Here is a 26,039-nt window from a genome sequence, read left to right on the forward strand (position 1 = left end):
CGCAGTTCTGTACAGTCTGTAGCCTGCGAAGGGTGTATCCTGGTGCACCTAGATAAAGTACGTTGTTAAAATCAAGGCGTGAGTGAATGAGACCTTGGATGGCTCCCTGTTTGGCTTCCATAGGAAGAAGAGGAAAGATTTTATTTAGCACTCTCATAATGCCAAAACAGGTGGCTGAAAGCTTTGTGGCTTGGACATTGAAAGCCAGAGAACTGTCCAGCCACACTCCGAGGCTTTTGATGGTGCTTTTTGGGGTTGGGGGGGTCCTAGGCATGGTGGCCATAGGGAGGGGGGGAAGTGTCGGTTCTGAGGGTCCTAAGAGCATCAGCTCAGTTTTGTCTCCGTTCAGTTTCAGGGATGATGACGACATCCAGTTCCTCACTTCCTCTAGGCATTCTCTAAGCCCGCCTGGCGCAGTTCGGGAAGCCTCCTGCGCCAGTGAGACCACCAGCTGCGTGTCGTCCGCATATGAGATGATCTTGACTCCAAATAGGCGGACGACACTAGCCAGCGGTCTCATATATAGGTTGAATAGAGCGGGGCTCAGAGAGGAGCCCTGAGGAACTCCACAATTCAGCGGTCTGCTGGAAGACACGGAATCGCCATCAAAAACCCTGAAAGATCTGTTCCCCAGAAAGGATTCAAACCATGCACAGGCTTTATCCTTAATCCCCACACAGGACAGGCGGCTCAGTAAGGTGGCATGACTGACCGTGTCAAATGCCGCGCTTATATCAAGGAGGATCACTGCCACTGATCCTCCCTGATCTGGGAGCTGTGTGGGAGTAGAAGCTCCTGTGTTGGCTCAGAGATCGTGTATAAGACTCCAGAAATGCCCGGAGTCGTTCCGACAGTACGTGTGCATCCGCATAGGCAGAGAAGAGGCACTCTGTCAGTATGTGACAGAGGTATTAAGTAGACTGTCGAGAGGTCTCTGAGATTCTGTGAGACTGAAGAGACAGCTAGGAAGCCCCTTGACAGTCTGCTCTTCTGAACAGACAGTCCAGAGGCACTGGGACAATGTGTGAGTCTAAAGAGACAGCACGGAGGACTCTGATGGAGCCTGTGTGTGTGTGCCGGGGGCATTGATAGGAACGTCTTCTGAGTCCACATGTGAGACGGGAGAAAGCGCCTAGAAGCTGTCTGACAGTACGTGTGTCTAAAGAGGCAGCCAAGATTACTCCGACAGTTTATGTGAGTTTTGAAAACCCCAAAAGCGGCCTAAAAAGCAGTTCATTGACCCACAATAATCCTAAAACGGTCACCATGCGTGCTTGGAATGAATTCTATTGTCCCGGGGCCTCCCTGTGATGGTTTAAAGGTCTCTGAACCCGGTGACGCTGACATGCAGTCTACAATGAGAGGACGTCACATCAGCTGGGTTTCTAGCGGGCTCCCCGCCGTTAGGAAGGAACACAAGTTGTTACCGTCACGCTTACCCCTGCACTGCAATCCGAACGATAACGCATTTGTCAGGAAAGGCGGCTTAGGAACAGCAAAGAAAGCCCTGGCGTGCAGTGTCCCATAGCGGACAGAAACCACAGCAAACATTGTAAACAGCTGCATCAGTTTAAAAATGTATAGTTGCGATCTCTGAACGGTGATGGGGTGGGCAAACTGGGCAGAAAGGGGGCATGGCGTGCTGAATGTAGCAAAGCACGTCGTGCCTGCAAATAAGAAACAAGCTGTCTCCATAATGCTTTCACTTTAATGAAAACAAGCATAATAGCACGACCAGCTAAAGCAATCTCGGCACAATATAACAGCGAATTGCTTAAATCTTTGAAAGTCTCAACAACAAGTTCTGCAGGACACGTTTGCATTGTTCTGTCAGATGTAGGGAGGGGGTGGGCAGGCTGATTAGCTGCGGAGCAGATCTCTTTGAAGTAGCTCACAGCCTTGAGGCCGTGAAAATTAAAGCAATTAGGGGGGAGGTGGGAGGGAGGCTGATAGGCAGAAGGCTCGGGGAAGATGTCAGATTAGAGGGAGGGGGTGGGCTGCCTGCAACTCGAGCGACCATATGGAGAGGGTGGGGGGTGGGCTGCCTGCTGGGAGAAGCTTGTGTGCCTTTGATAATCGAATGCAAGCTCGTGCACGAGGAGCTTGTGGTCACGTGATTCACGTGAACTGTTGAAAATCCTCATCGTAAAAAGTCAGCTTTGTGGATGGGTGGCAATAGGTCTCTCTGCGAGACCTAAAAGGTGCTCCTCTATGCTGAATATAAAGGACACAATAAAATGAAGTGGCCTTTGCTCTGCTTTGTGCCATTGTTACAGTGACATGGTGGTCCTCTGCCACATACATTGTGTAGGAAAAGCTACTTTGAAATGAAGACAACATTGTACATTTTCAATCTAACTCAAATATGGTTCAATAAATTCAACAGTTGAAATTTGCAGGCAGTGCTAGACTGTTCTTGTTTGAGGCACCCCTTAGACTCCCCACCAAACAAAAGTCAGCATGGCGAAAGTTTACAATAGACTTACCATTTGACTGCATGTTATTTGGGGATGCAAAAATCTTTTAGGCCCAATTTATGATCGGTAGATTTTGCATACACGAGCCATGGTATCTTGTTTGTGTTATCCAAAGATAAGTAGTCTAACATGCCTACTCTCAACACACCTGCTTCCGGGTTTTGCCAACACTTAATCCATAATGGGAGTGGTGCAATTGTTATCTGGTCCCCTATGTAGGATAGGCCCAACTCCTCGTTGCATAAAAAGTTTTTGCAGAATTTTTCGGAACTGCGAGCATCTTGCGTATGAAACCATTTTTTTTTTTTTCATGTATTGGAGCATATCTGCTTTTTGGTAACCCCATACCCCCGCCCCTTATAGAGCGGCGGAGATGCATTTAGTTTTATACAAAGCTATGATCTCCACAAGGGGTTCCCCTTGAAAGATCCCCCAACTATAGTCTCCAACTGATTGCCAAAGCAAGCATGAATGCTCCTGATTTTGAAGTGTATACCTTATTTAAAGCACATTTCCCGTTTTTCACATTCAACATGGTATGTAAACTTTTCCCTGAAGAGCATTCTAAATGAATTATTGAACATGTACACTTAAAAACATATTATGGTTACAGTTGTCAAACAATATTATTTATGTTTTGTGTTCTATCATAACTTCTCAGCCCCAATCTGCAGAGGAGATCCTTCAAATGTTGGATTATGGAAACAGAAATAGAACACAGCACCCCACAGATATGAATGCCACTTCTTCGCGCTCTCATGCAGTTTTGCAGGTACGCAGTATTCTAGATTAATGCATGATGCCTTGCAAGGTAACTGCAGTAATGTTTCCTTCAGCACAATGTTGAACATTAATTACAATGAAATATGTGACGAATCTACATGCTACTTGTCTTTGTTTGATTTGTACAACAGGTTATCAAATTTAATGAATAAATAGCTTTCAGATAATTTAAAATTCCCAGCAACTGCTGTGTCCGTTATGTGTTCTTTTCTGTCCTCAAGTATCCAGATTATTTACCAATTATCTTCATTACTCCTATTCTTCTTTTCTCATCCCATTCCTTACTTAAATGAGGCTTAGTCTCTCCTTTGCAAGCTGTTTTAGGTCCATGTATAATGGTTACTCCCCTCCCATAAACTCTACTGCTCGATTTTCCTCTTTCTGAATTTTTTAAAGTCTGCTTATCAGATTGCTGATGAAGGGCGACAGGAAGGGAAGGTAGAAGGGTTCTAATTTCTGGGACGAGGACGGAAGAATCAGATAATGATTTACTGGGAAAGTACTGGTATTCATTGGGGAAGTAACTTGGGCCTTCCTAGTTCCATTTATTACTTAAATGAGACGTCATATCATGTATGCCTTCATCGCAGTTAGATAGCCATAGCAGTGAAAGCAAAACACACCCAAGAATTACACCATAAAAAGCATGTGTTCTAGAAAACAAGGGAGACCCAAGAATACCGGTACCATCAGTATTTTAAGGAACACGGGTCCCTTACTATAACTTGATAAAGTCTATTTAACTGTCCAAATGGAATAACAAATGCAATGATTAGAACATGCAACACATTACCAAAAAGTGGGAAAGACAACAAAAAAGGTGGCAAAAACAAATTTTAGGATTCAGACATTTTACAAGTGACTATAATAAAGGCTGTAGGAATGTGGATATCTGACTATGGTTACCCCCCAAAGTTTTTGCCTAGTCAAGTCAAGTCAGAGAATTTATATAGCGCACTACAAACCCAGAGGGTCTCAAGGCGCTTAGGGAGGGGAGGACGCTTACTTGTCAAATATCCAAGTTTTAAGTTGCTTTCTAAAAGCTAGGTGGTTTTGGGTAAGGCGAAGGTAGGTGGGGAGTGAGTTCCATGTTTTAGCTGCCAGGTATGAGAAGGATCTGCCTCCCATGGTGGTCTTGTTGATGCGGGGAACAGTGGCGAGGGCTTGGCTGGAAGAACGTAGTTGGCGGGAGGGGGTGTAGAAGGACAGTCGTGAGTTGAGGCATTCTGGGCCGATGTCGTAGAGTGATTTGTGTGCGTGGGTTAGCAGTCGGAAAGTGATCCTCTTATTGATGGGTAGCCAGTGGAGGTGTTTCAGGTGGCCAGAGATGTGTTCGTTACGTGGGATGTCTAATATGATCCTGGCTGAGGCGTTTTGGATTCGTTGGAGTTTCTTCTGGAGTTTAGCGGTAGTACCTGCGTAGAGGGTGTTTCCGTAGTCCAGTCGGCTCGTGACCAGAGCATGGGTGACTGTTTTTCTGGTTTCGGTGGGGATCCAGCGAAATGTTTTTTTGAGCATGCGAAGAATGTTGAAGCAGGATGAGGATACGGCGTTGACTTGTCTGTTCATTGAGAGTGAAGAGTCCAGGATAACGCCTAGGTTCCGTGCGTGGTCTGTCGGGATGGGTGCTTTTCCAAGGGCTTCCGGCCACCAAGAGTCGTCCCATGCAGAGGGGGATGTACCTACGATGAGGACTTCTGTTTTATCTGAGTTCAGTTTCAGACGGCTTTGTTTCATCCATTCGGCAACTTCTTTCATTCCTTCGTGTAGGTTTGTTTTGGCGGTGCTGGGGTCATTGGTGAGAGAAAGGATCAGTTGAGTGTCATCTGCGTAGGAGATGATGTTGAGGTTGTGTTGGCGAGCGATGGCCGCAAGAGGGCTCATGTATACGTTGAAGAGGGTGGGACTGAGTGAGGATCCTTGTGGTACGCCACAGATGACTTCAGTGGCTTCGGATTTGAATGGTGGAAGGCGGACTCTCTGGGTTCTTCCGGTGAGGAACGAGGTGATCCATTCGAGTGCTTTTCCTTGTATTCCGATGTTTCTGAGGCGCTGTAGAAGGGTGCTATGACAGACTGTGTCGAAGGCTGCAGAGAGGTCGAGGAGGATGAGGGCGACTGTGTCTCCATTGTCCAGTAGAGTTCGAATGTCGTCTGTTGCTGCGATGAGGGCGGTCTCAGTGCTGTGTTTTGCTCGGAATCCAGATTGTGAGGAGTCGAGGGATTTGTTGGCTTCGAGGAAGGCGGCGAGTTGGTTGTTGACAGCTTTCTCGATGACTTTGGCTGGGAATGGAAGAAGCGATATGGGGCGGTAATTTTTGAGTTCGGTGGGGTCCGCTGTGGGTTTTTTCAGAAGGGCGGTGAGTTCAGCGTGTTTCCAGCTTTCCGGGAAGGTGGCGGAGTTGAAGGAGCAGTTGATGACGTCTCGGAGGTGCGGTGCTATGACGGAGTCTGCTTTGTTGAAGATGTGGTGAGGACATGGGTCTGTGGGGGATCCTGAGTGGATAGAGTTCATCAGGCGGATGGTGTCCTCAGTGGAGATTGGGTTCCAGTCGTTAAGAGCGTTCAAGGGGGGAGAATGTTCAGCAAATAGTTGGGTGGGTTGGTCTCCGGGTTGGTTGTCGAAGCTGTTGTGGATGTCTGCAATTTTGTTGTGGAAGAATAAAGCCAGGGAGTCGCAGAGGGCTTGAGAAGGGGTGATGTCGTTGGAGTTGGCCGAGGGGTTGGTGAATTCCTTGACGATGTTGAAAAGTTCCTTGCTGTTGTGGGCGTTGTTGTCTAGTCGATCCTTGAAAGCTGTTTTCTTGGCCTTTCGGATTAGTTGGTGGTGTGTGCGGGTGGCGTTTTTGGAGGCATCCTTGGTGCTAGTGGATGGGTCTTTTTTCCAGGCCTTTTCAAGGGAGCGGCAGAGTTTCTTGGACTTCTTAAGATCATCGTTGAACCATGAGGCCTTCTTGCTGCTAGGTTTGCGTTGACGTTTTTTCAGTGGTGCTAGGATGTCGGCGGTGTTGGATAACCATAGGGTGAAGTTGGCGGCGGCTTGGTCTGGGTTAGAAGAGTGGGCTGGGGTGTTTAGAAGGAGCGATGAGGAGATCTGGTCGATGGTGATTTTGTTCCAGTTTCTTTGTAGAGTTGGTTGGAGGTGGTTGGTGGGTTTCGGCTTGTTGTAGGTGAAGTGAACGCAGCTGTGGTCAGTCCAGAGGAGATCCGTAGTGTGGCTGAAGGAGACATGATTGCTGGAGGTGAAGATGGGGTCGAGAGTGTGACCTGCGATGTGGGTGGGGGAAGTGACCAGTTGTTTAAGTCCGAGGTTGGCGAGGTTGTCCAAGAGGGTGGTGGTGTTACGGTCGTTGTTCTTTTCAAGGTGAAAGTTGAGGTCTCCCAGAAGGATGTAATCTTTGGAGGGGAGCGCGTGTGGAGTGATGAAGTCCGTGATGTCTTCACTGAATTTTGCGCGGGGTCCTGGTGGCCTGTAAAGGAGGGTGCCTCTGAGTGTGGTCTTGGGGTCAATGTGGATCTGGAAGTGAAGGTGTTCAGAGTTGGCGATGTTGACGTCAGAGCTGGTTGAGATGTGGATTGATTTTTTATGGACGATAGCGATTCCTCCTCCTGTGTGGCCGGTACGGTCTTTGCGTGTGATCTTATAATCATCTGGGATGGCAATGGTGATGTCTGGGGCGGAGGAAGCGTTCATCCATGTTTCTGTTAGGAAGGCGATGTCTGGAGAGATGGTGTCTAGTAGATTCCATAGGTCAATGGCGTGTCTGTGGACCGATCGAGTGTTGAGAAGGATGCATTGTAGGTGGTTGGGGTCGGGAATCTGTGGTGTGGTTGTAGCGGAGATGTTGTCGGTGCCGATGAATTTGCAGGAGTAGCAAGAGAAAGGTCCATGGGTGTGTCCAGGAGCGGCTTGGACGCAGTTGGGGGCGCGACCGGGGTTAAGGGCTAGGAGGGTGGCGGCATCGTAGGTAAGCGGGAGGGCTGGGCAGCGCGAGGGGCAGGGGGTCTGGCGCTGGGCGCGGACGGGCGTAGACGGGCTTACCTTTGGCGCACCTTTGGCGCGGATGGGGCGCGGTCGCTGCGCGCTTGGGCTGCTGTCATATATGGATGGTGGGAAGGGGGAGGGGCGAGGGCGGCTTAGCTGGGAGGCGGGGCGGGCTCAGGTCAACACGGAGCACAACAACAACAGATCCAAAATGGAGGGGGGAGTCGAGCAGGGCGCCGGGGGGTATCGCGCAGTAAAGTCTATGTCAAAACAACAATGGTGCAAGCAAGCGAGGTGCAGTTAATATACTTAATTAGCTGTTCTAAAAAATGCACAGGTCGAAATATGGCACAAACGGACAATGCAGCGCACTTAAAGATACCAGAAAAAGCAGCGCACTTAAAGATACCGGCAAGCAGGCGAGGTCAATACAAATATTTTAGCAGTTCTAAATAGGGTACAGTCACACAATGCAGCTCAGATAAACGATACCGCTTCAGGTGGAGAGGCAGGGGAGCGACCACTCAGGGCAGAAGCAAAGAGGGGTCACAGCGCTTCTGGGATAGGGAGCGCTGTAAATAGTTAGTGGGAGGGCGGCTCAGCTGGGAGGCGGGGCGGGCTCAGGTCAACACGGAGCACAACAACAACAGATCCAAAATGGAGGGGGGAGTCGAGCAGGGCGCCGGGGGGTATCGCGCAGTAAAGTCTATGTCAAAACAACAATGGTGCAAGCAAGCGAGGTGCAGTTAATATACTTAATTAGCTGTTCTAAAAAATGCACAGGTCGAAATATGGCACAAACAGACAATGCAGCACACTTAAAGATACCGGCAAGCAGGCGAGGTCAATACAAATATTTTAGCAGTTCTAAATAGGGTACAGTCACACAATGCAGCTCAGATAAACAATACCGCTTCAGGTGGAGAGGCAGGGGAGCGACCACTCAGGGCAGAAGCTGGTTTTTTACTTAGCCTGGGGCCCTGAATAGCAGGATCCCAAGCCAACTATCTGCTCTCTCTGTTAGAATGGACTCCATGTACTCCTAGATATATACCAATTGGAACTGGTTCACCTTATAGGCCCCTATAACAGTGTACCCTAGGTACCCAGGGCATAGGTGTAACCCAGGCCTACCAGGGGCTGCAGCATGTATTGTGCCACCCCTGGCCTGGCCTAGCTTTTTGACACAATTGGCTGTTCACTCAGCTGGGGTAAGTTGGTGTAATCGCCTCTTACTTTGCATCTAGAGTGGAGCTCAGAGTTGCTGTATGCCTTTGTCACAATTTCTCCTGCCCAAAGTTCTGAAAATCAGGAACACTGGAACCAAGTGATGCTAGTGGCACCAGATTTGGCCATGAGATTGTGATACCTGAAACACCTGCACATAAGCACCTGTTCTGTGATCCAGCTGTCACTTTTAGAGGCTCTTCTGTTGCAGCAGCAGGGCAAGGTGTTGCACCCGGGATTGCACTCTTAGCACCCCTATGCTTGAAGAGTAAGCGACGACTGTTGACCTCCTTCATCCTGCATCTCCAGTTGATTGATGTCACCTTGATGGTAGGGCGTCCCTCCACAAAATTAGCGTAGGTCAGCCTCTAGGCTAAATTTGTGGATTGGTGGCGCACCTGATAAATTGACTCCCTACAGGCTAATTTGTCTGAAGTGTTACTGTTTGTTCTCTTCCTAGTCCAGCAATGACTTGCTTTGGGCACTGTTAGGGGATACTTATTGACTTTCCATTGTCTTGTGGTTGCCGGAACAGCGTTTGTTATTCAAATCACCAGTTGTAATGAGGTTTTTTGAAAGGTTTGTAACATTTGTTTCCACCAAAATCCGTGTGATGCCCACAGGGACTTGTATCTACTCCTCACTTTCTTGATGCACACCCTTTTTAAGCCACTACACAGTCGGGACTTCTGTAAAATCAGTTAAACATCTGAGCGAACTTGAGTGTCTCTGTGTAAATCCCCTTAATACCACCCCTTTTCCTGACTAACTGGTTGTATGAACCTAGCCTTAACTTCTGCCCTAAGTACTCACACTTTTTCATGTCAGTTACTCGATCACCCTTCCAGTGGTCCATGCTCCACCTCACCCCTCTGAAAAGGAAGAGAGACCACTGCGATTTAATAGTAACCAAGCATTGTGTTTCTTTATTGATTGTACCAAGAACCTTTTGAATGTAAAATCAGCTCTTTTATGGTGTTCTGGAACAAAGAAAGGCAAAGCAGTGCCAACGCAGACCATCTCTTGATTGTGTTACCTGCATAAACATCTGCTATATACTGGTTAAAAAGCAGCCAGTGGACGGCCTGGAGGCTCATTTCACCACGGCCAGAGCTGCTACCACTGCATTAGCATGCAGTGTGCCTATCCTGGACATCTGTCAGGCATCTATGTGTGCTTTGGTGCACACTTTCACAAAGCATGACTACTTGAAGAGTCGGGTCTGACGAGAGTGGCATATTGCCTGCTCAATCCTGCAGGACTCTTTAGGTCGAGCTGGTGTACTTCCTGGGAATGTGAGACAGGGGATGGGCACGCGCATGCCCTCGGCGTTTTCACCTCGTGGGCGCACTCGCCCAGCCCGGCGCAGTGCACATCTCCTGTCTCACATTCACAGTAAGTCAGCCTCTCGCCTCTGTCGCGCACACACACACAGCCACACTCACGCATGCACACAGGCACACACACACACTGCATACTCACACTCGTGCACACCCCCGCCCCCTTCTCCCTACAACTAAGCCCCACCCGTCCCACTCACCGGCTACGTGCCTACAGCGTTTCTAAAACACCATATTATACGAGCACAGTGTGAATGTCTAACTGTGCCAATAATCCCTGTTAATAATACCTCACAGGGGCATTTTCAGATCTAGAGTAGATTTCCATTTGGCTCCAAACCTGCTGAATCAGAGCACGTGTGGCAAGCCTTAAAGGCGCATCTCTCTCCACTTACCGTCCTCAGACCCAAAACAAACACATACCAGAGCGCTCGCGGTGCTGCTGCCTCTTAAAGGGGGTGGTGATGGACGGAGCATCTGAATCAATCAAACACTCGCACCCAGTCAAAAGATCTGGGTTTAATCCATCACCGTTCTTTAGCCCACTCTGCCACGCCAGTTCAGGCTATACGCAAATCAGTCTGACCCTGTGCCTCATGGGAACAGTCCAGCCCGAACTGCCAAGCCATGTCTTCCCTGGACCGGAAACAAGCTTCCGAGGACCGGTTTCTGGCATTCCAGTCGTCTTCAGCCCGGCTTGCTTGAATCCAGTGGCAAAGTGAGCAAGGGACTCACGTCTGAGCATACCCTGCCACACTTATGGCGGCCAAAAGCGGTACAAAAGGGGACGGAGCATCTGAATCAATCAAACACTCACACCCAGTCAAAAGATCTGGGTTTGATCCATCACCGTTCTTCAGCCCACTCTGCCACCCCAGTTCAGACATGGCTATATGCAAATCAGTCTGACCCTGTGCCTCATGGGAACAGTCCAGCCCGAACTGCCAAGCCATGTCTTCCCTGGACTGGAAACCAGCTTCCGAGGACCGGTTTCTGGCATTCCAGGGGCATTTTCAGATCTAGAGTAGATTTCCCCTTGGCTCCAAACCTGCTGAACCACAGCACGTGTGGCAAGCATTAAAGGCGCAGGCGAAACCGCATCTTTCTCCACTTACCGTCCTCAGACCCAAAACAAACACATACCAGAGCGCTCGCGGCGCTGCTGCCTCTTAAAGGGGAATTTGCAAACAAAACAGGTGATGGACCGAATGTGGATCAATGTCACACATTCACCCCAGTCCAAAGATCTGGGCCCAAATCCATCGTTTTTTTGCACTCCACACCACCCTGGGTTAGACAATGGCGATATGCAAATCAGCTCTGATCCTGTGCCCCATGGGAACAGTCTAGTCCGAACTACAAAAGCCATGTCCTTCCCAGAACGGAATTAAGCATCCGAGGACCGGACCGGTTTCGAGTTAACACCTCTCATCAGCCCGGCTAGCTTGACTCCAGTGGTGTGGAGTGCCTGGGACCCACGTCTGGGCGTCCCCAGCCCACTTATGGCGAATTTGCAAACAAAACAGGTGATGGACCGAATGTGGATCAATGTCACACATTCACCCCAGTCCAAAGATCTGGGCCCAAATCCATCGTTTTTTTGCACTCCTCTTAAAGGGGAGGCCTGGCCGTGACCTCACCCTGCTATCAGCAGGGAGCTTCAAGCGTGTCAGCGGCAGGCCTCGGCTGCTTAATATTTAACGGGCAAGCATCCAGAGTGGGATTTTCATTAGCACAGAAAGTCTTTCTGTTGATTTCTTTCAAATAATTAACTTTTTCAAACTTGCATATCTTTTGTAACTTCTGTGTAGCCTGTAGTATCTACTCTACAGGCACTTTATCTTCTCAAATAAAATTAGATGTTTATCTCTCCAGGCTCTTTGTGTAGTCCCGCTTGGTAGGTTAAATAAATAAATAAATCCTAATCTAGTGGCTGAATTGTGTATTATACCAGTGTGTTAGAATCCTGCTGTGATCACTTGGCTAAATTGTGTGATCCTCAGCATATCACTTTATCTCTCTGTCACAAATCTCTTTGCGCAAATGAGATCACTTTGAATGGCGGAGACAACAAGTACTAATTAGGTCGTGCTTTTATAAGGAAAGTGCCACGTTATTAACGTTGCCAATGCTTGTTTTTATTTGTAGTAGCATCGAGTCTGTATTAAATTAAATAATAAACGTTCCCATACAGTCCTAATGTGACCGATTGAAGAACATGTTGCATCTCCTGTTTGTGTTGCATCTCCTGTTTGTGTTTTAATGAAGACAGGGACAGCGCACAAAGGGGAGAGGTTGTGAATGCTAATGTCCTGCCTGACCTGTGAATTTAAAAACGTGGGTTCTAATCCCGACTTCGACAACGGACCGACCCATGACGATTCTGGATGAGTCCTGTAATTGACCAGTGCGCCAAGATGTCGTACTGTTTTGCCTCGCCCCCTCCCGCAAGAAATGATTTTTGCAGCTCTTATGCGTTAGATGCTTTTGCTACATGACTTAGGTTTTCTGCGCAGCGCTACAATGCTTCTCGGAGCCATGACATCCACATATCAAGGGGAGCCCTGTCATTTCATGTTTGGAAACTTAACTATCCACAGCTGCTTACGGGGTGATCTTAAGTGAGGCAAATCCTTACTGGCAATAAATATACCCTGGAAATGCATCAGACCAACTCTTTATTTGCAATGAAAGAGGCAATGGAAATTCCGTATATTCTGCAGCGGGCTCCGGTTATGTTAACTGATTTCCTTATAACAACCAGGCTGACACAGAGTAGAGTAAACACGTGGAGGTTTACTGCAAACGGGGCAGCTGGACACACCTGCTGAGCCGGGACCCGAAGACAAGAAGGAAGGAGCCCGGAACTAGATGCAGGGAACTTTATTCATCACAAAACCAATGCATTATTTCACATGTACACCTGGTCCTCTCTTCTGCAATGAGACATGGTCAACAGAGACCTAAAATGTACATCACCCATTAAAGCATGCAATTACACATGCCAGCATTGAAGGAAACATTATTCAGCTATAGCTGGCAAAGAAAGTCAAACTAATACTCGGAAAAAAAAAATATATATATATATACAATATACATACATGAATATAACATGAACCACATGACTTTATGGCTGTTTTGCCTGCATGGGCTTTATGCTTCCTTTAAGGCGAAAGTGAGCCATATGTCGTATGGTTCGGACGGTTGCAGCCATCAGGAAACGTTTCGCCAGATTTTAAGATGGCAACTTGTGGCAACGTACGCATGCGCAGCTGTGTGTAAACCATAGACACAAGCATTTGCAATGCAATAGGTCTTGCATTTACGCAAGTTTAAGTTATTGGTATTGTAAAGGATAATGCATTCTATTTATGTTCTAAAAGCCAAAACATAAATAAGAGGCATTGTCAATTACAATGCCAATAGCTCAAACTTGCGTAAATGCGAGACCTATTGCATTGCAAATGCTTGTTCCTATGAGCTGGTTCACAGACCCAACACCTTGGGAGGGACTGCTCTGGTATCTGCTCACAATGTGTGGATTCTTAGGTTAGACGTGTCCATCAGAAGAATGTTATACCTTTGGTAACAATCTTTCTGGTGGATGCTGTCATTGAAGATTCCTCACCGATCCTCCCCTTTCTGTGAACTGGACTTCATTTTTCCATCTAAAGTTTCCGTTCTAGATATCTGTGCATAGTACATACCAATGTCTGTGTCTAAGGGTGCATTTAGCCCACAGAGCAACAGACATCAGTGCACATAGTTTGTGCTTATATGCAGCTCCGCACATCACTTCTGGAGCACAATGATGTTGACAAAGAACTGTCTGATGCCACCTAGTGGCTCACAGAAGAACGACTCTTTCCAGTTTGTCTGACTCCTGGAGTTTAAGAGACATCTAGTTAAATTAAGTAGACACTAGGAAGATCATTACTAAGGGCAAGTAACATGTTCTTCAGCCTCTTTCCTGGGTCTCTTCAAGAGTGACTCTGAACCTTCTTCGTGTCTACTGGCAGATTAGGGCAAATGCAGACTTTCCAGTAGGATCTGTGGGCTCAGCACTTAGGAACCTATCTGATTCCATTCAGGTATCGGAGGACACTGGAAAAGACCTGCAGTGGTTGCTTCTCAGCTGCTATTGGATTTTCCACAAACCCCTACCGCATTCAGAACCCATGGTGGTGACAGAGGCATCTCTTTCTCATTTGGAGGTCATCTTGTAGATCAGAGGCCTCTGGTATCCGGCAGAGACCCACTTCTCCACCAATCTGTTGGAGTTGCAGGCCATTTTCTTGGTGTTGAAGCCTGCCTACTGCCTATCAAAAGGAGTCTAATCCAGGTGCCTATTGACAACACTACCACCATGTGGTACTGTAACAAGCTAGATGGAGTGCCCCCTTATGGAGCTGGCTGAATCGGCTGGGTATCTTCGTGGTCATGAACCACCTTGGACATATTTGTGCGCTGGTGCAATTCCAGCTACAGAGACCCATTCCAAGCAGTTGTCCAGTGTTCTACTTTTTGTGATGTCTTGCTGTGGGCACAGGTAAAAATTACTAACAACCTTTTTTGCCTTTACTGGCCCAGCTGTCTTGTTTGAAATCACCTTTTATGATGCATTTATGGTCTGTAATTTTCTGCCCAAATATTTTGTAATGCCTGTCGGACCTTAATTTGGTTCTCAACACCACCACCGGACCCTAGCCGGCTACACCTCCGAGACGGAACTGGAGTAAGATCACCGAGGAGCACCTGAACGTCGCCCTCCTCCAAGACCCCTCCCCACACTCCCCAAGGCCGCAACCGACACCAACTCCGCAGCCAGGGAATTCCACCGCTGGGTCGACGGATGCGCCGACAAGCTGGCACCTCTTCGCCGCACCGCCACACATTGCCCTCTACAGACAGCCTGGTTCACCATCGGACTCCAAGAAGCCAGACGCACCTGCAGACACCTGGAGAAAACCTGGAGGAGCCAGAAGACCACGGAAGCATGGAACAGCCACAAGAGCACCTTGAAAGACTATCACCAGCGTATAAGGGACACTAAAAGGACCTTCATCAGAGACAGTCATGACCAACTCCTCAAACGTCAAGGAACTGTTCAACGGCATTCAGCAGTTCGCTAAACCCACCTGCGAACCCACTGACATCACACCCTCCCAGGAACTATGCGACAAACTCAGCGCCTACTTCCACTTGAAGATCAAGGACCTTTATGACAACTTCAGCGAGACAGCAGAAATCATCACCACATCACCCACCACCGCCGATCCTCTCCTCCTGGTCACCCGTGTCCATCGAACTCATCTCCTCTACCATGAAGAAGATGCACTCAGGAGCCCCAACGGATCCCTGCCCCCTCACATCTTCCACAGGGTGGCACAGTCATCGCACCCGAACTGGGACAAACAATCCATTCCTCCCTCCAATCCGGCATCTGCCCAGACAACTGGAAGGGCGCAGAGGTTAAACCCCTCCTCAGAAACCAATGGCTGACCCAACTGACCGGAAGAACTACCGGCCCATCTCTATCTTTCCCTTTACAGCCAAAGTAAACGAAAGACTCGTAAACGCCCAGATGATCACCTTCATCGAAAAAAAAAACTCCATCCTAGACTCATCCCAGTCTTGCTTCTGTAGCAACCACAGCACTGAGACCGCCCTCCTCGCCGCCACCGATGACATCCGCATGCTGCTCGACCAGGGACACACCGCAGCCCTCATCCTCCTAGACCTCTCTGCATCCATCGACACAGTCTCACATCGCACGCTAGCCGCCAGACTCCACAACGCAGGAATACAGGGGTCCGCCCTCAACTGGATCCAATCCTTCCTCTCCGGCAGAACCCAGAGGATCAGACTCTCTTATCCCCCCCCCCCCCATACCCCCCACCTTCCTCTCCGACCCCACTGACCTCCTCTGCGGAGTACCTCGGGGGTCTTCACTAAGCCCAATGATCTTCAACATCTACATGGCCCCCATCGTTGCCATCGCCAGACAACACAGGCTCAGCATTGTTTCCTACACCAACGACACACAGCTCATCCTCCCTCCCCCGCCCCCCTCACCAAAAACCCAGAAATCACCAGACTCCGCTTCCAGGAAGGAATGAGAAACCTAGCTGCCAGGATGAAGGGCAGCTGAGCTGCCTAAAGCTCAACTCGGACCCGGCCCCTCCGCCTGGGACCATACCTGGTGGCCCTCTGCCCTCGGGAGCCCACCCACCCCTACAGACCACGCCCGGAACCTCCGCATAATCCTTGACTACTCCCTCTCCATGAAACGCCAGATCCACGCTGTTGCGTCCACCAGCTTTAACTGCCTCTGTGTCCTCCGAAAGACCTTCAAATGGATCCCACGCGACTGCTGAAAGACCGTCACCCACACTCTCATAACCAGCAGACTAGACTACGACAAGGCCCTCTACACCGAAATTAACAAAACTCTTCACACAAACTCCAAACCATCCAGAACGCCGCTGCGAGGCTCATCCTAGGGACTCCACGCCACGAACATATGACCCAACACCTCTGAAGCCTCCACTGGCTCCCCGACGAGAAGAGAATCACTTTCAAACTCCTCACACATGCCTACAAATCCCTCAACAACATCGGACCCAAATACCTCAACGACCGAGTTTGTTTCCACGCACCCAAGAGGAACCTCCGCTCCGCCGAACTCGCCCTGGTGGAGGTGCCCCGCATCCACAGAAACAGAACCGTGGGGAGATCATTCTCCTACATAGCAGCCAAATCCTGGCATGAGTTCCCGGTCGACATCAGACGCTCCCCGAACCTCCACACGTTCAGGAAGGACCTCAAGACCTGCTCTTCGACTGACCCGGAGCTACTCTCCCTCCACCCGCCAGCGCCTTGAGACCCTCACGGGTGAGTAGCGCGCTCTATAAAATTACTGATTGAATGATTGATTGATATGTACTCCATTTGACCGATGCACAGCTGTCCTTACACTCAAAACGGTCTTCCTCAGAGCTATATCCTCAGCTTGATGCATGAGTGAGCTACAGGCTGTGTCTTTTTACCCACCATACACCACTGTCTTTTCAGGCAAACTGGTGTTTAGGACTAGAGCAGTTTTTTTTTTTTTTTTTTGCTGAAAGTTGTGACATGCTTTCATGGACAAGCCATTGCTTTTCCAATATTCTTCGCTCCGCCTCAACTCTAGAATAAAGAGGAGAGACTCCACTGTTGGAATCATGTAAAAGCTTTATGATTTTAGATTGATTGTACCAAAGACCATCAGATGGACGATCAGCTCTTTGAAAGCTTTACTCCAGAGAAAAAGGGTTAGGCAGTGCAGAAAATGACCATATCTAGGTGGCTAGTCCTCTGTATGAATGTCAGGTCCAATGGTCCTCGGGATCTCACGATGCTCTATGGGGTCCACCTCTCGACAGCCCCTGGGTCTGAATGTGAACAGACACACAGGAATGATCGAGCGAGGGATTTTCAGGAAGGGAAGGAAGGGAGCAGCTGGGAGGGGAAGCTGAAACGAGAACAAGGCACCATGAGACAAGCACAGACTTAAAATACAACTCACTTTTAGGTAACCTTTAACCCCCACCCTAGTGTGAAGTGAAGGCGGTATACCTGGAAAGGAATAATTGGATGGCTTTGCCTGGCAATCAGAAAAGTTGTACTTGTAGCTCAATCTAAAACACAAGAACCATGTGGTCAGCCTTCCTCTATGGTGTTTTAGTGCACTAAACACAACAGTATTAAATCACATACCAACATAAATGTCAAATATGGCTTCAACAGGGGTCAGTATGGTAGTTAGCCAGCCAGGCGAAGCTCATAAGCCCCTGTTGCACAAAATAAAGAAACGAAGACAATAGTTATTGTCTAATACACTGGATATGTATTGCCAGGTTACTTCACCAGACATACACACGATACTGCATACAAAGAGTAACACTAATAGTTCTGGATCCTTACGTAAATATTATTCTGAAGTATTAAAAAGCTGAATACGTCTTCAGTATGACAATACTCCCAAAGTTAATAAGGCACTTCTGGGCAATCAGCGTCTCATGCAGGTAATTCCAAAATTTCCCTTTTTCGAAGAGGATTTAGGCAAGAGGAAGACGAGTGACCAGAACAATTGCACCGTGAGTCAGGAAGCCAGTCAATTCACCAGAGCATAGGATGGCAGATCACTGATCACAGATGCTCATACGATAATCCACCCAACAGCAATGCACTGAAGAAGCCACTAGGCAAATGGCAGACCTCAGGGAAGTTTGAACACCGGAGCCTCAGCCGAGGACTCCCCAGGGATGGAAGGCGCCGCAAGGCGCAACCCACCAACAGAAGCAGAACGCTCCGAAATTACTCACCAGCCGGATCAAAGAACAAAACACCAAAAGGATACGCTGGTAACGCACGGAACAGCCTTACCGTCACACAACCAGAATCAACGGCGGGCGCTGTTGTTCCTCCACCGGTAATGTTCCTTGCGCGTGTGACGTCATCACCACGGGCGTCGCGCGCGCTGACCCTGGAAACATGGGAATTGTAGTTTTAGTTTACAGCAATGCGTCTCAAGGCAGGGTTCGAGACTAGACCCCGCCGTGAGACCTGACAATGAAGAACTGCTATGCTATGGCCAAGAAGCAGCCTGTGGAAGGTCTGAGATCTCATTTAACCAGAGCCAAGGATGCAGTCCCTGCATTCGCACGTGGAGTGCTTCTTCTGGTCATCTGTCAGCTGGCGTATGGGTGTAACACCATACATTCACAAAGCAATACTGCATTGATAGCCATGTCCAGCGGCAAGGGCACTTTGCTTATTCGGTCCTGCAGGATTTCCGGTATGAGCCATACTACAACCCCCCCCCCCCCCCCCCCCCCCCCCCCCCCACCAGAGAGGTACTGCTTTAGTGAGGAATCTTCTGCAGTTAGATGTATCCATCATAAGAACAAGTTACTCACCTTTGGGGAAACACTTTTTTTTAGTAGCTACTCTAACCTCCGATTCCTCATCACCCTCCCTACTTTCTGTTCTATTAAAAAAGGACTCTTTTCACGAGCCATAAAATATTCTAGACTAGAGATCTTCACACTGTTATAATGATCATTTAAGACCCTCTATGTCAAAAGGTGCATACAGTCAAGAAAGAACCTGATATCTGCGCAAGAGCGCGATACCTATACGCGGCTCCATTCTATTTTTCAAGGCAGGGCAGTGTGGACCCTCACACCACCCCCAACCAACACACAGAAGCAATGCTGAGAAAAATCCCCAGATGACGTTTTTACAAGGTGAGGAGACTGCGGTTAGAGTATCACCAGAAAGAGCATAACCAAAACATAACTTTCTCTTATCGGCAATGACCAGCTTCAGACTGTATTCTGCGAAGTCATTGGTGTGCTAGTGAGGATTGATGTGTGCTGACTTTGCATAAAGTCAGAGCCTGCTTTTTCTTTTCAGATTTGCTCATCACCTAGGATTATAAAGTAAACTGCAAATTAATGAGGTAGATTACAGCAGTTTTATATAATATAGAGGTCTTGTGAGATCTGTTTTGTTAGACTCTTTGAGCATGTGTTGGCCATATATGGTGGTTTTACCCTTCTCCCGCCACTGAGAGGTTTAGGCCATTATTGTCCCATGGCTAGTCTCTTGTATTCTCAAGTGCTAAGATTTCCGAGGAGTAGATCACCCCTGAGAGCCCCCTTGGCCCCCACCCCAATCCTATACGGATGGAACGGAGAAAAGGCTGTATTAGTTAATGGCCTTTCGAAAACCTGTTGCTACCGCTGACAGTTGTATGGCAACAACATAGGCTACCTTTGCAACCACTATTCTCTGAATGCATTTTCAGGACCTGGAAGATTCTAGTTGGGGAAGGAAACTGCATAGGACGACAAAGGAAGGAAACCTTGCCTTTGCTTGCTCTTGTATCTTGCTCAAGTTTGTACACTGCACCCACCCACCTCCTCAGTCAGTCGGATGGAACAGAGAAAAGGCTGTATTAGTTAATGGCCTTTCGAAAACCTGTTGCTACGGCTGACAGTTGTATGGCAACAATATAGGCTACCTTTGCAACCACTATTCTCTGAACGCATTTTCAGGACCTGGAAGATTCTAGTTGGGGAAGGAAACTGCATAGGACGACAAAGGAAGGAAACATTGCCTTTGCTGTGAATCCCATAATCTTGCATCTTGCTTAAGTTTGTACACTGCACCCACCCACCTCCTCAGTCAGCACATGCTGTACCCATAACCTTGCATGTTGGACAAATCATATAGATAAAAACTGTCTAGCGATTGGTGCTGCACTTATGAAGGTAGGGTTTTCACCCTCTGAGGCTTACATGCACACAGGCATTACCCCCAGGTCCCTTATGTCCTCGTCCCATTCATTACAAAGTGGAGATGACCATCTCCCGACAGAAAAAAACAAAAGGAATGCTGGGACCCTAATACTGCCACTCCCACCGGTAGTACAAAAGCAGAACTTACCCAGATCCCGCCTGTTCTTTATTTTTTTTTTTTTTTTTTCCTGTCGACCTAATGGTGGGGTGCTGGTGCTGCTTCTGCTGGGCTGGAGTGGCGGTGCTTCTCTTCCCCCCCCCCCCTCGCCCGGCTGCCTGGCTGTGCGAGCATGGGGTTTTCTGTCTGTTTTCTCGTGGCCTGCTGGGCTTGCTGAGAGTTTATCCCTGTTGGAGCCGGTGCCCTGCTTGACCTCCCGGCCCTTTGAGGCTGTGGCGTGGTCTCCCGGCTTTCTTCCGGGTCGCGTGTTCCTCTTCCCGAGCCTGGCCGGGCTGCGCTTGCTGTGTTCCTGACGGTCTCCTGGTGTCCCGGCCGTTGGGGTGGAGGGCCTTGTTCCTGGGGTTGCTCCTCAACCCCCTCCCCGCCCCCCCCCCCCCACCTCCCGGGTGAGTCCCGCTTGCCAGATTTTTGTATTTCCTTGCACTGTGGTGTGGGGTACCGAGCGCGGGAGTAGCATGTTCGTTTCCTGCCTTTCTCTCCCACAGGGTGGCTGCCTGTTCCTATGTTCCCGGTGGCGGTAGGGGCCTTGTTGTGCTGTTGGCCCCCGCTCTGGAAATTTTTTGCAGGTGCGTGATTCGGCGTGTTCTACCGGCCGGGCTGCTCTTCTCCTCACGGGTGGCCTGCTGCTGTCTCCGTGCCCCTCGCTGCTCCCGGCGTCTGCTGCCCTGGTCGAGTGCGCCTTGGTTGGGGGCGGTGCTTCCAGTGCATGCGGGTTCTGCAAGCAGAGCTCCTCTTGGGGAGCTTCCTGTCAGGGCTGCTCTCCTCCTCCTCCTGGATGGCCTGCTGCGTGCTCCGGTCTCTTGTGCTGCTCCCGGCGTGCATTGGAGAGGGCTTGGCGGTCCCGGGGAGAGGGGATGCGATAGCTGCTACACCTGCTGATGTGCCCCTTATGGAACCTGGTTCTGATCTCGGTGTGATTCAGGGCAGATTGTTTTCCCTGAAACTCTGAACAATGACTATGCTTTTAGTTTACTTATACTCCAGGCTCTGGCCCCCGCCTGCGGTTGGTGGACGGGGGGGTAATCACGTTTTTTCCTGGGTTGCTGGCGGCCCTGAGTCAGATGGATTGCATGGTGTGACCCGCTGCTGCCTCTTCCTCGTCTCCGGCTCTGCTTCTCTACGTGCCGGGAGCTGAAGAGACCTCCGCTCTGCGGCTGTTGCTCACCCCGGCTCTGGGGCAGCGCCTTCTTCACCCTCATGCTTTGGGGCGGCGCCTTCTTCACCCTCATGCTCTGGCTCCTGCTAGTCTACTGGTATGGGCCTTGCTTTGCACTCCCCTCTGGCGCTTTTGCTTCGCACTGGCCTCTGGGGCAATCTGCTCAGGGGTGCTGGCCGCTCGGGCGATGTGGTTCCGGGTTCGGCGCTCTTTGTCTGCGCTGGTCTATGTGGTGGGTGTTTCTGTTACTGCCGCAGGACTTCTCCCTTTGGGTCACTGCCTTCGGGTGGTGCCCTTGCTCCTGGCTACGCATGCGTCTATGTTTGCTTTCCGGCAATGTTGGGGGGGGGTTCTCCTCTCCGTTGAGTTTGTTTGCTGATTCTCTGTGCTGTTGGCATTCACTCTTTCTGTTTGGTGGCCTGCCTCGGGTTGGCGTGGGTTCCTGTCACCACTGTGGTGGCTGGTTCCTTTTTTTGCTGGCTCTGTCTCTGCTTGCTCCTAGGGTTCCCTGTTTTGTTGGGGTCTCCCTGCCTGCTTGCTTGCGCCTTTCCCTCTGCTGCTCTAGTGTCTGGGTCGCATCTTGCTTCCTTAGCGGCGGTCTGTTGGGGTGCGCTTCTGCCCCCCTCTTCTGCTCCCTGCCCCGGCTGGTGGTGGGTCTGTATTCCTGTTTTTTGGGCGGCTGCGGGGGGGTGGGGGGGTTCCTGTTGGTTCCCCTGGGTTCCTGTTGGTCCTGACGGAGTTTTCCCCTCTTTTCTTGGCTGCCCCTCTGCTTCCCTTGGGCTGCGTCTGGTTCCTCTTGCGGCTTCCTGGTTTTGTACCTTGGGCTATCTGGGGCTCTCTGTCTGCGCCTGGTGGCTCGTGCTGCCTTGGGTGCGGCTGTCTGTTTTCCTTTGCTCTGTCCTGGGGCTTCCGGTGTTTGTTTCGGGGCCTTCTGTGTGCTTGGGTTGCTTCTGGGGTTTGGATGCTTCTGTTTTTGTTTGCACCTGCCCTGGCTCTCCCTGTGCTTGCCTTTGGCTTGCTTTGGGTGTTTCCTGACCGCCTCTCCTGGGTCTGCCGCCGTTCCTGCCTGGTTTTTCCTGGTTGTGGCTTACTGGGGGTGCCTTGTGGCTTCTCTGACTGGTGTGGATGGGCGCCAACTCTTCCTTTCCTTGGCGCCCCACCCTCCCCCCCCCGATTGTGTTTCTGGTGGCGGTTCGCCTTTTGGTCCCTGGGGTTTGTGCCGCTGCAGTATGGGCCTGGCTGTCTTTCGTTGCTGCTGTGTCCTTGGATTGGCCGGTTTCCCCTCTTCTGTTCTGCACGTCTGCTCTCCGTGGCAGTGCATGGTCGGGCCTGGTTGGTGCCTGTGTGGCCGCCTAGGACTGCCGGTGCTATTGGCTTCTTGGTTTCTGCGCTCTGGTGCGTTGGCTCCCTGGGGGGTCTGGTCTCGTATGGTTCCCGTAGTGGAAACCTGGCTGCATGTCAGCTGGGGCTTTTCCGCTCCTGCGGGGTCTTGTACCAGACGCAGCCCAACCCCCCCGCCCCTCTCTGGTTGGGGTGCGGTTCTGTGGTGCTCTTGCTTCTGTGGGGTCATCCCTCCTAGTTGCAGGTTGTCTGGGGTTTTTCCTGCTGCTTGGCCCTCTGCGTCCTCCACGTCCTTCTATTTGGTACGGCGGTGGTGTACGTGGGGTTCCCTGTTCTTCCCTGCCCTTTGATTTGGCCTGGGCGCTGCATGGGCTCCTTCCGGGGTTTGGTTGGGCCTGCGGGTGGGTCATCCTGCGTCGTCGGGTTGCTTTGATCTGGTTCTGGCTTCCTGGTTCCTTTGGCGTTTGTTGCCCTGGTTTGTGCTGTTTTCTTAGCTTCTCTCTGGCGTTGCTGGGGTCGGGCCTGGTAGCCTTTTGGTCTGGGTGCTGTGCGCCCTGGGGCGGTTCTTTTTTCGGCTGCTCCTGCCCTTGCTGCTTGCTTGGACTGGGTTGGCCTGTTTGTGCAGTCTTCTACCATGTTGGTGCCTCTTTTGTCTGCCCTCTGTGGTTCGGTGGGTTACTGCCTGGTTGCTTCCTGGTTTGGCAGGCTGCTCGGTGTTCCCGGTTGCTCTGGGCTCCCGTCCTGCCTTGTTTTCCCTCCCATTTTGGGTTGGGGGTTTTCTGGGGGTTGTGGCCGCTGGCTCTGTCCCAGCCCTTGTTGGGTTTGTTCGTTTCCGGTCTTGTTGGCCACTCTATTTTTGGTTGGCTTTCGGCTGGTTCTTTCTGGGGGCATCTCTGACCTGTGATCTTTGGATTGGTCTCCTTTCCCCATGCTGTTCTGGGTTTGGTATCCTTCCTGGTTTGGTTTGCGGCCTCCTTCCCTGTGGGGTTTTTTGGCCTCCTGAAGTTTCGAGTCTGTCTCCTTTCCTGTCCTTGTCGATTTGGTTGGGGGTCTAGCTCCTGCTGTGGCTCCTCCCACTGGGCATGGTGCTTGGTGGTTGTAGTTTGGTGGCTCTGGGGTGCTGTTTTTTCTTCCTGGTTCCTGGGCCTCCTCAGCGTGGTTTGGTTGGCTTTCTCCTCTGCGCTCTCTGGTGCTGGGTCGTTCGGTTTGGTGGGGTGGTCCGGTTTCTGGCCTGTGCCTTCCTCCTTCCTTGTTGGTCTGGGTGCTTGTGCCTGTGCTCTGTTAGCCAGTCTTGGCTTCTTTCTTTGGCCTTCTTCGGGCGGTTCCTGTTTGCTCTGTTCTCTGTGGCTGCCGGGTCCTGTGGGCCCTCCTTGTGGTCCCGAGCTGGGCGGCCTTTTCCGGTGGGTTCCTTGGCCATGTCCTTTAGGTCTTGGTCCTAGTTGCCCTGTCTCCGGTTTCTCTGGTTGACGGCCTCCTTGTTGGGGCTATGGCCTTCTCTTTTTTTTCTTGGTTGTCTCCGGTCCTTGTTTGGTCCCTGCTGTCCTGTTCTAGGTTGCGGGCTGGTTGCTTCCTGCGGTCCCCCTTTCCCTCCTTCTCTGTGCTCTCATGAGTTGCTGCTTTTTTTGTGATTTCTTGGGTGTGCTTGTGGGTTGGAAGGCCAGTTTCTGCTTTGGTATTCTCCACTTTGTAATGAATGGGACGAGGACATAAGGGACCTGGGGGTAATGCTCTATTACTTACCGGTAATCTTCATTACTCCGGGTCCCGTTGTCCTCGTCCCATTCATACTTCCCTCCTGCCTAGGTGGCCGGCCTTCCTGTCTGGGCTTGGTTGTACAGGCGGGGTGCAGGGTAAGTTCTGCTTATGTACTCCCGGTGGAAGGGGCAGTATTAGGGTCCCCGCATTCCTTTTGTTATGTCTCGCCCTGGCGAAAGCGCGCTCTCGCTGCGAGAGCTATAGCTGTCGGCTCAGCCGACAACGAGGGGAGACAAGAGCTGGCCACGCGCGCAGCATTGTCTATGGCAGCGTCGGATTCCGACGCACGCCTTCGGATTGGGTCGCGCAATAGAGCTTGTAACATAGACCGCTCACGCGCCCGACCCAATCCCAAGGCGCGCGTCGGAATCTTCCTCTGCCATGATATGCTTTAAGTTTCGGTTTTGGTCCGCATGCGTGGGAAGGGCAGCGGGGAGCAGGGGGAGTCTGCAGAGGAGCGCACGCCGCCGATAAGCAGCAGGCGTTAAAAATAGCTTGTAGCAAGAGGCACACTGTGATTTCACTGAAATAAAAAGGTTGAAAAGTACATCTGACTGAGAGCGGAGTTTGTGTCTGCCTACATGTTGGTTATATTGAGTGCTGCATTTAATTGTTATTCCTGCTTCCGCTCATTCCGCTCTCTCGCCCTGGCGTCGCATATGTGGTATGGCTGTTTTCACAATAGCGATCGCTTTTTTATGTTTATTTAATGCGATTGTATATAGCGCAAACTTTACCCGAAGGTGTTGCTCTCTTGTTTTCTGCGTTTTTGGACTTAGAAAATAAATTGGGCAGTAGCAGTACGGACATGACCATTGGCACAATGTATCCCCTACATGCTCTGATTATTACGTTTGTTTTCACGCCAGTATTGTCGCTCCAGAGAAAGTATTTTTTGTACGTATTTTTATTGTAACCGACTTAACTTTTACAGCTGTAGGCCTAAATTAAGCCGTACATTAAACGTGTCAGGCTTGCCTTCGCTCAGTTGTTAAATGGATTGTAGTATTAAAGGTTACTAAAAGTAGAATGAGTATTAATTCAGTACTTGTTATCATGGTCTGTGACACATCGAGTGAGCAATAACATCACACATAAAAGAATTAAGTTCAGAGCAGGCTTTTTTGTTCATTTGTTTAAAGTTGGACCTTTGTCCCTGCATTTGTTGAAGAGGCCAATTCAAACCAGTTTGCGGTAGTCCAACGCTGTGGACCAGTGTTCGTTTGTTTAAGTCGGATGTCTGAAGTAGGGCACTGCACTATCCATGGTCAACCCAGATATCAGCTAGACACCTTGAAGTTATTTATGGGCATTGCTCAACACAAACCTATTACCAGCTCTGTTCCCGTCTGTGGCATTATCAGGTCTGCATTATTTGTAGTGCCCATAGATAGTAGAAATCCAAGTAAAAAAGCACAGTTACATGCATCAAATATTACATGCCAAAAGACG

General features: G+C 50.0%; 1 protein-coding gene across 1 annotated transcript in view; it reads left to right on the forward strand.

Moving 5' to 3' along the window:
* Positions 1-26,039, forward strand: part of KIF18A (kinesin family member 18A) — a 312,020-nt gene that overhangs the window by 40,001 nt on the left and 245,980 nt on the right. The window contains exon 5 of the mRNA XM_086959474.1: positions 3,139-3,249. Coding sequence (XP_086815600.1) covers positions 3,139-3,249 — 111 coding nt within the window. The remainder of the gene's footprint in view (positions 1-3,138; positions 3,250-26,039) is intronic.

Source organism: Lissotriton vulgaris, chromosome 2_2 (assembly GCF_964263255.1).
Source record: "Lissotriton vulgaris chromosome 2_2, aLisVul1.2, whole genome shotgun sequence".
Classification (NCBI taxonomy): Eukaryota; Metazoa; Chordata; class Amphibia; order Caudata; family Salamandridae; genus Lissotriton; species Lissotriton vulgaris.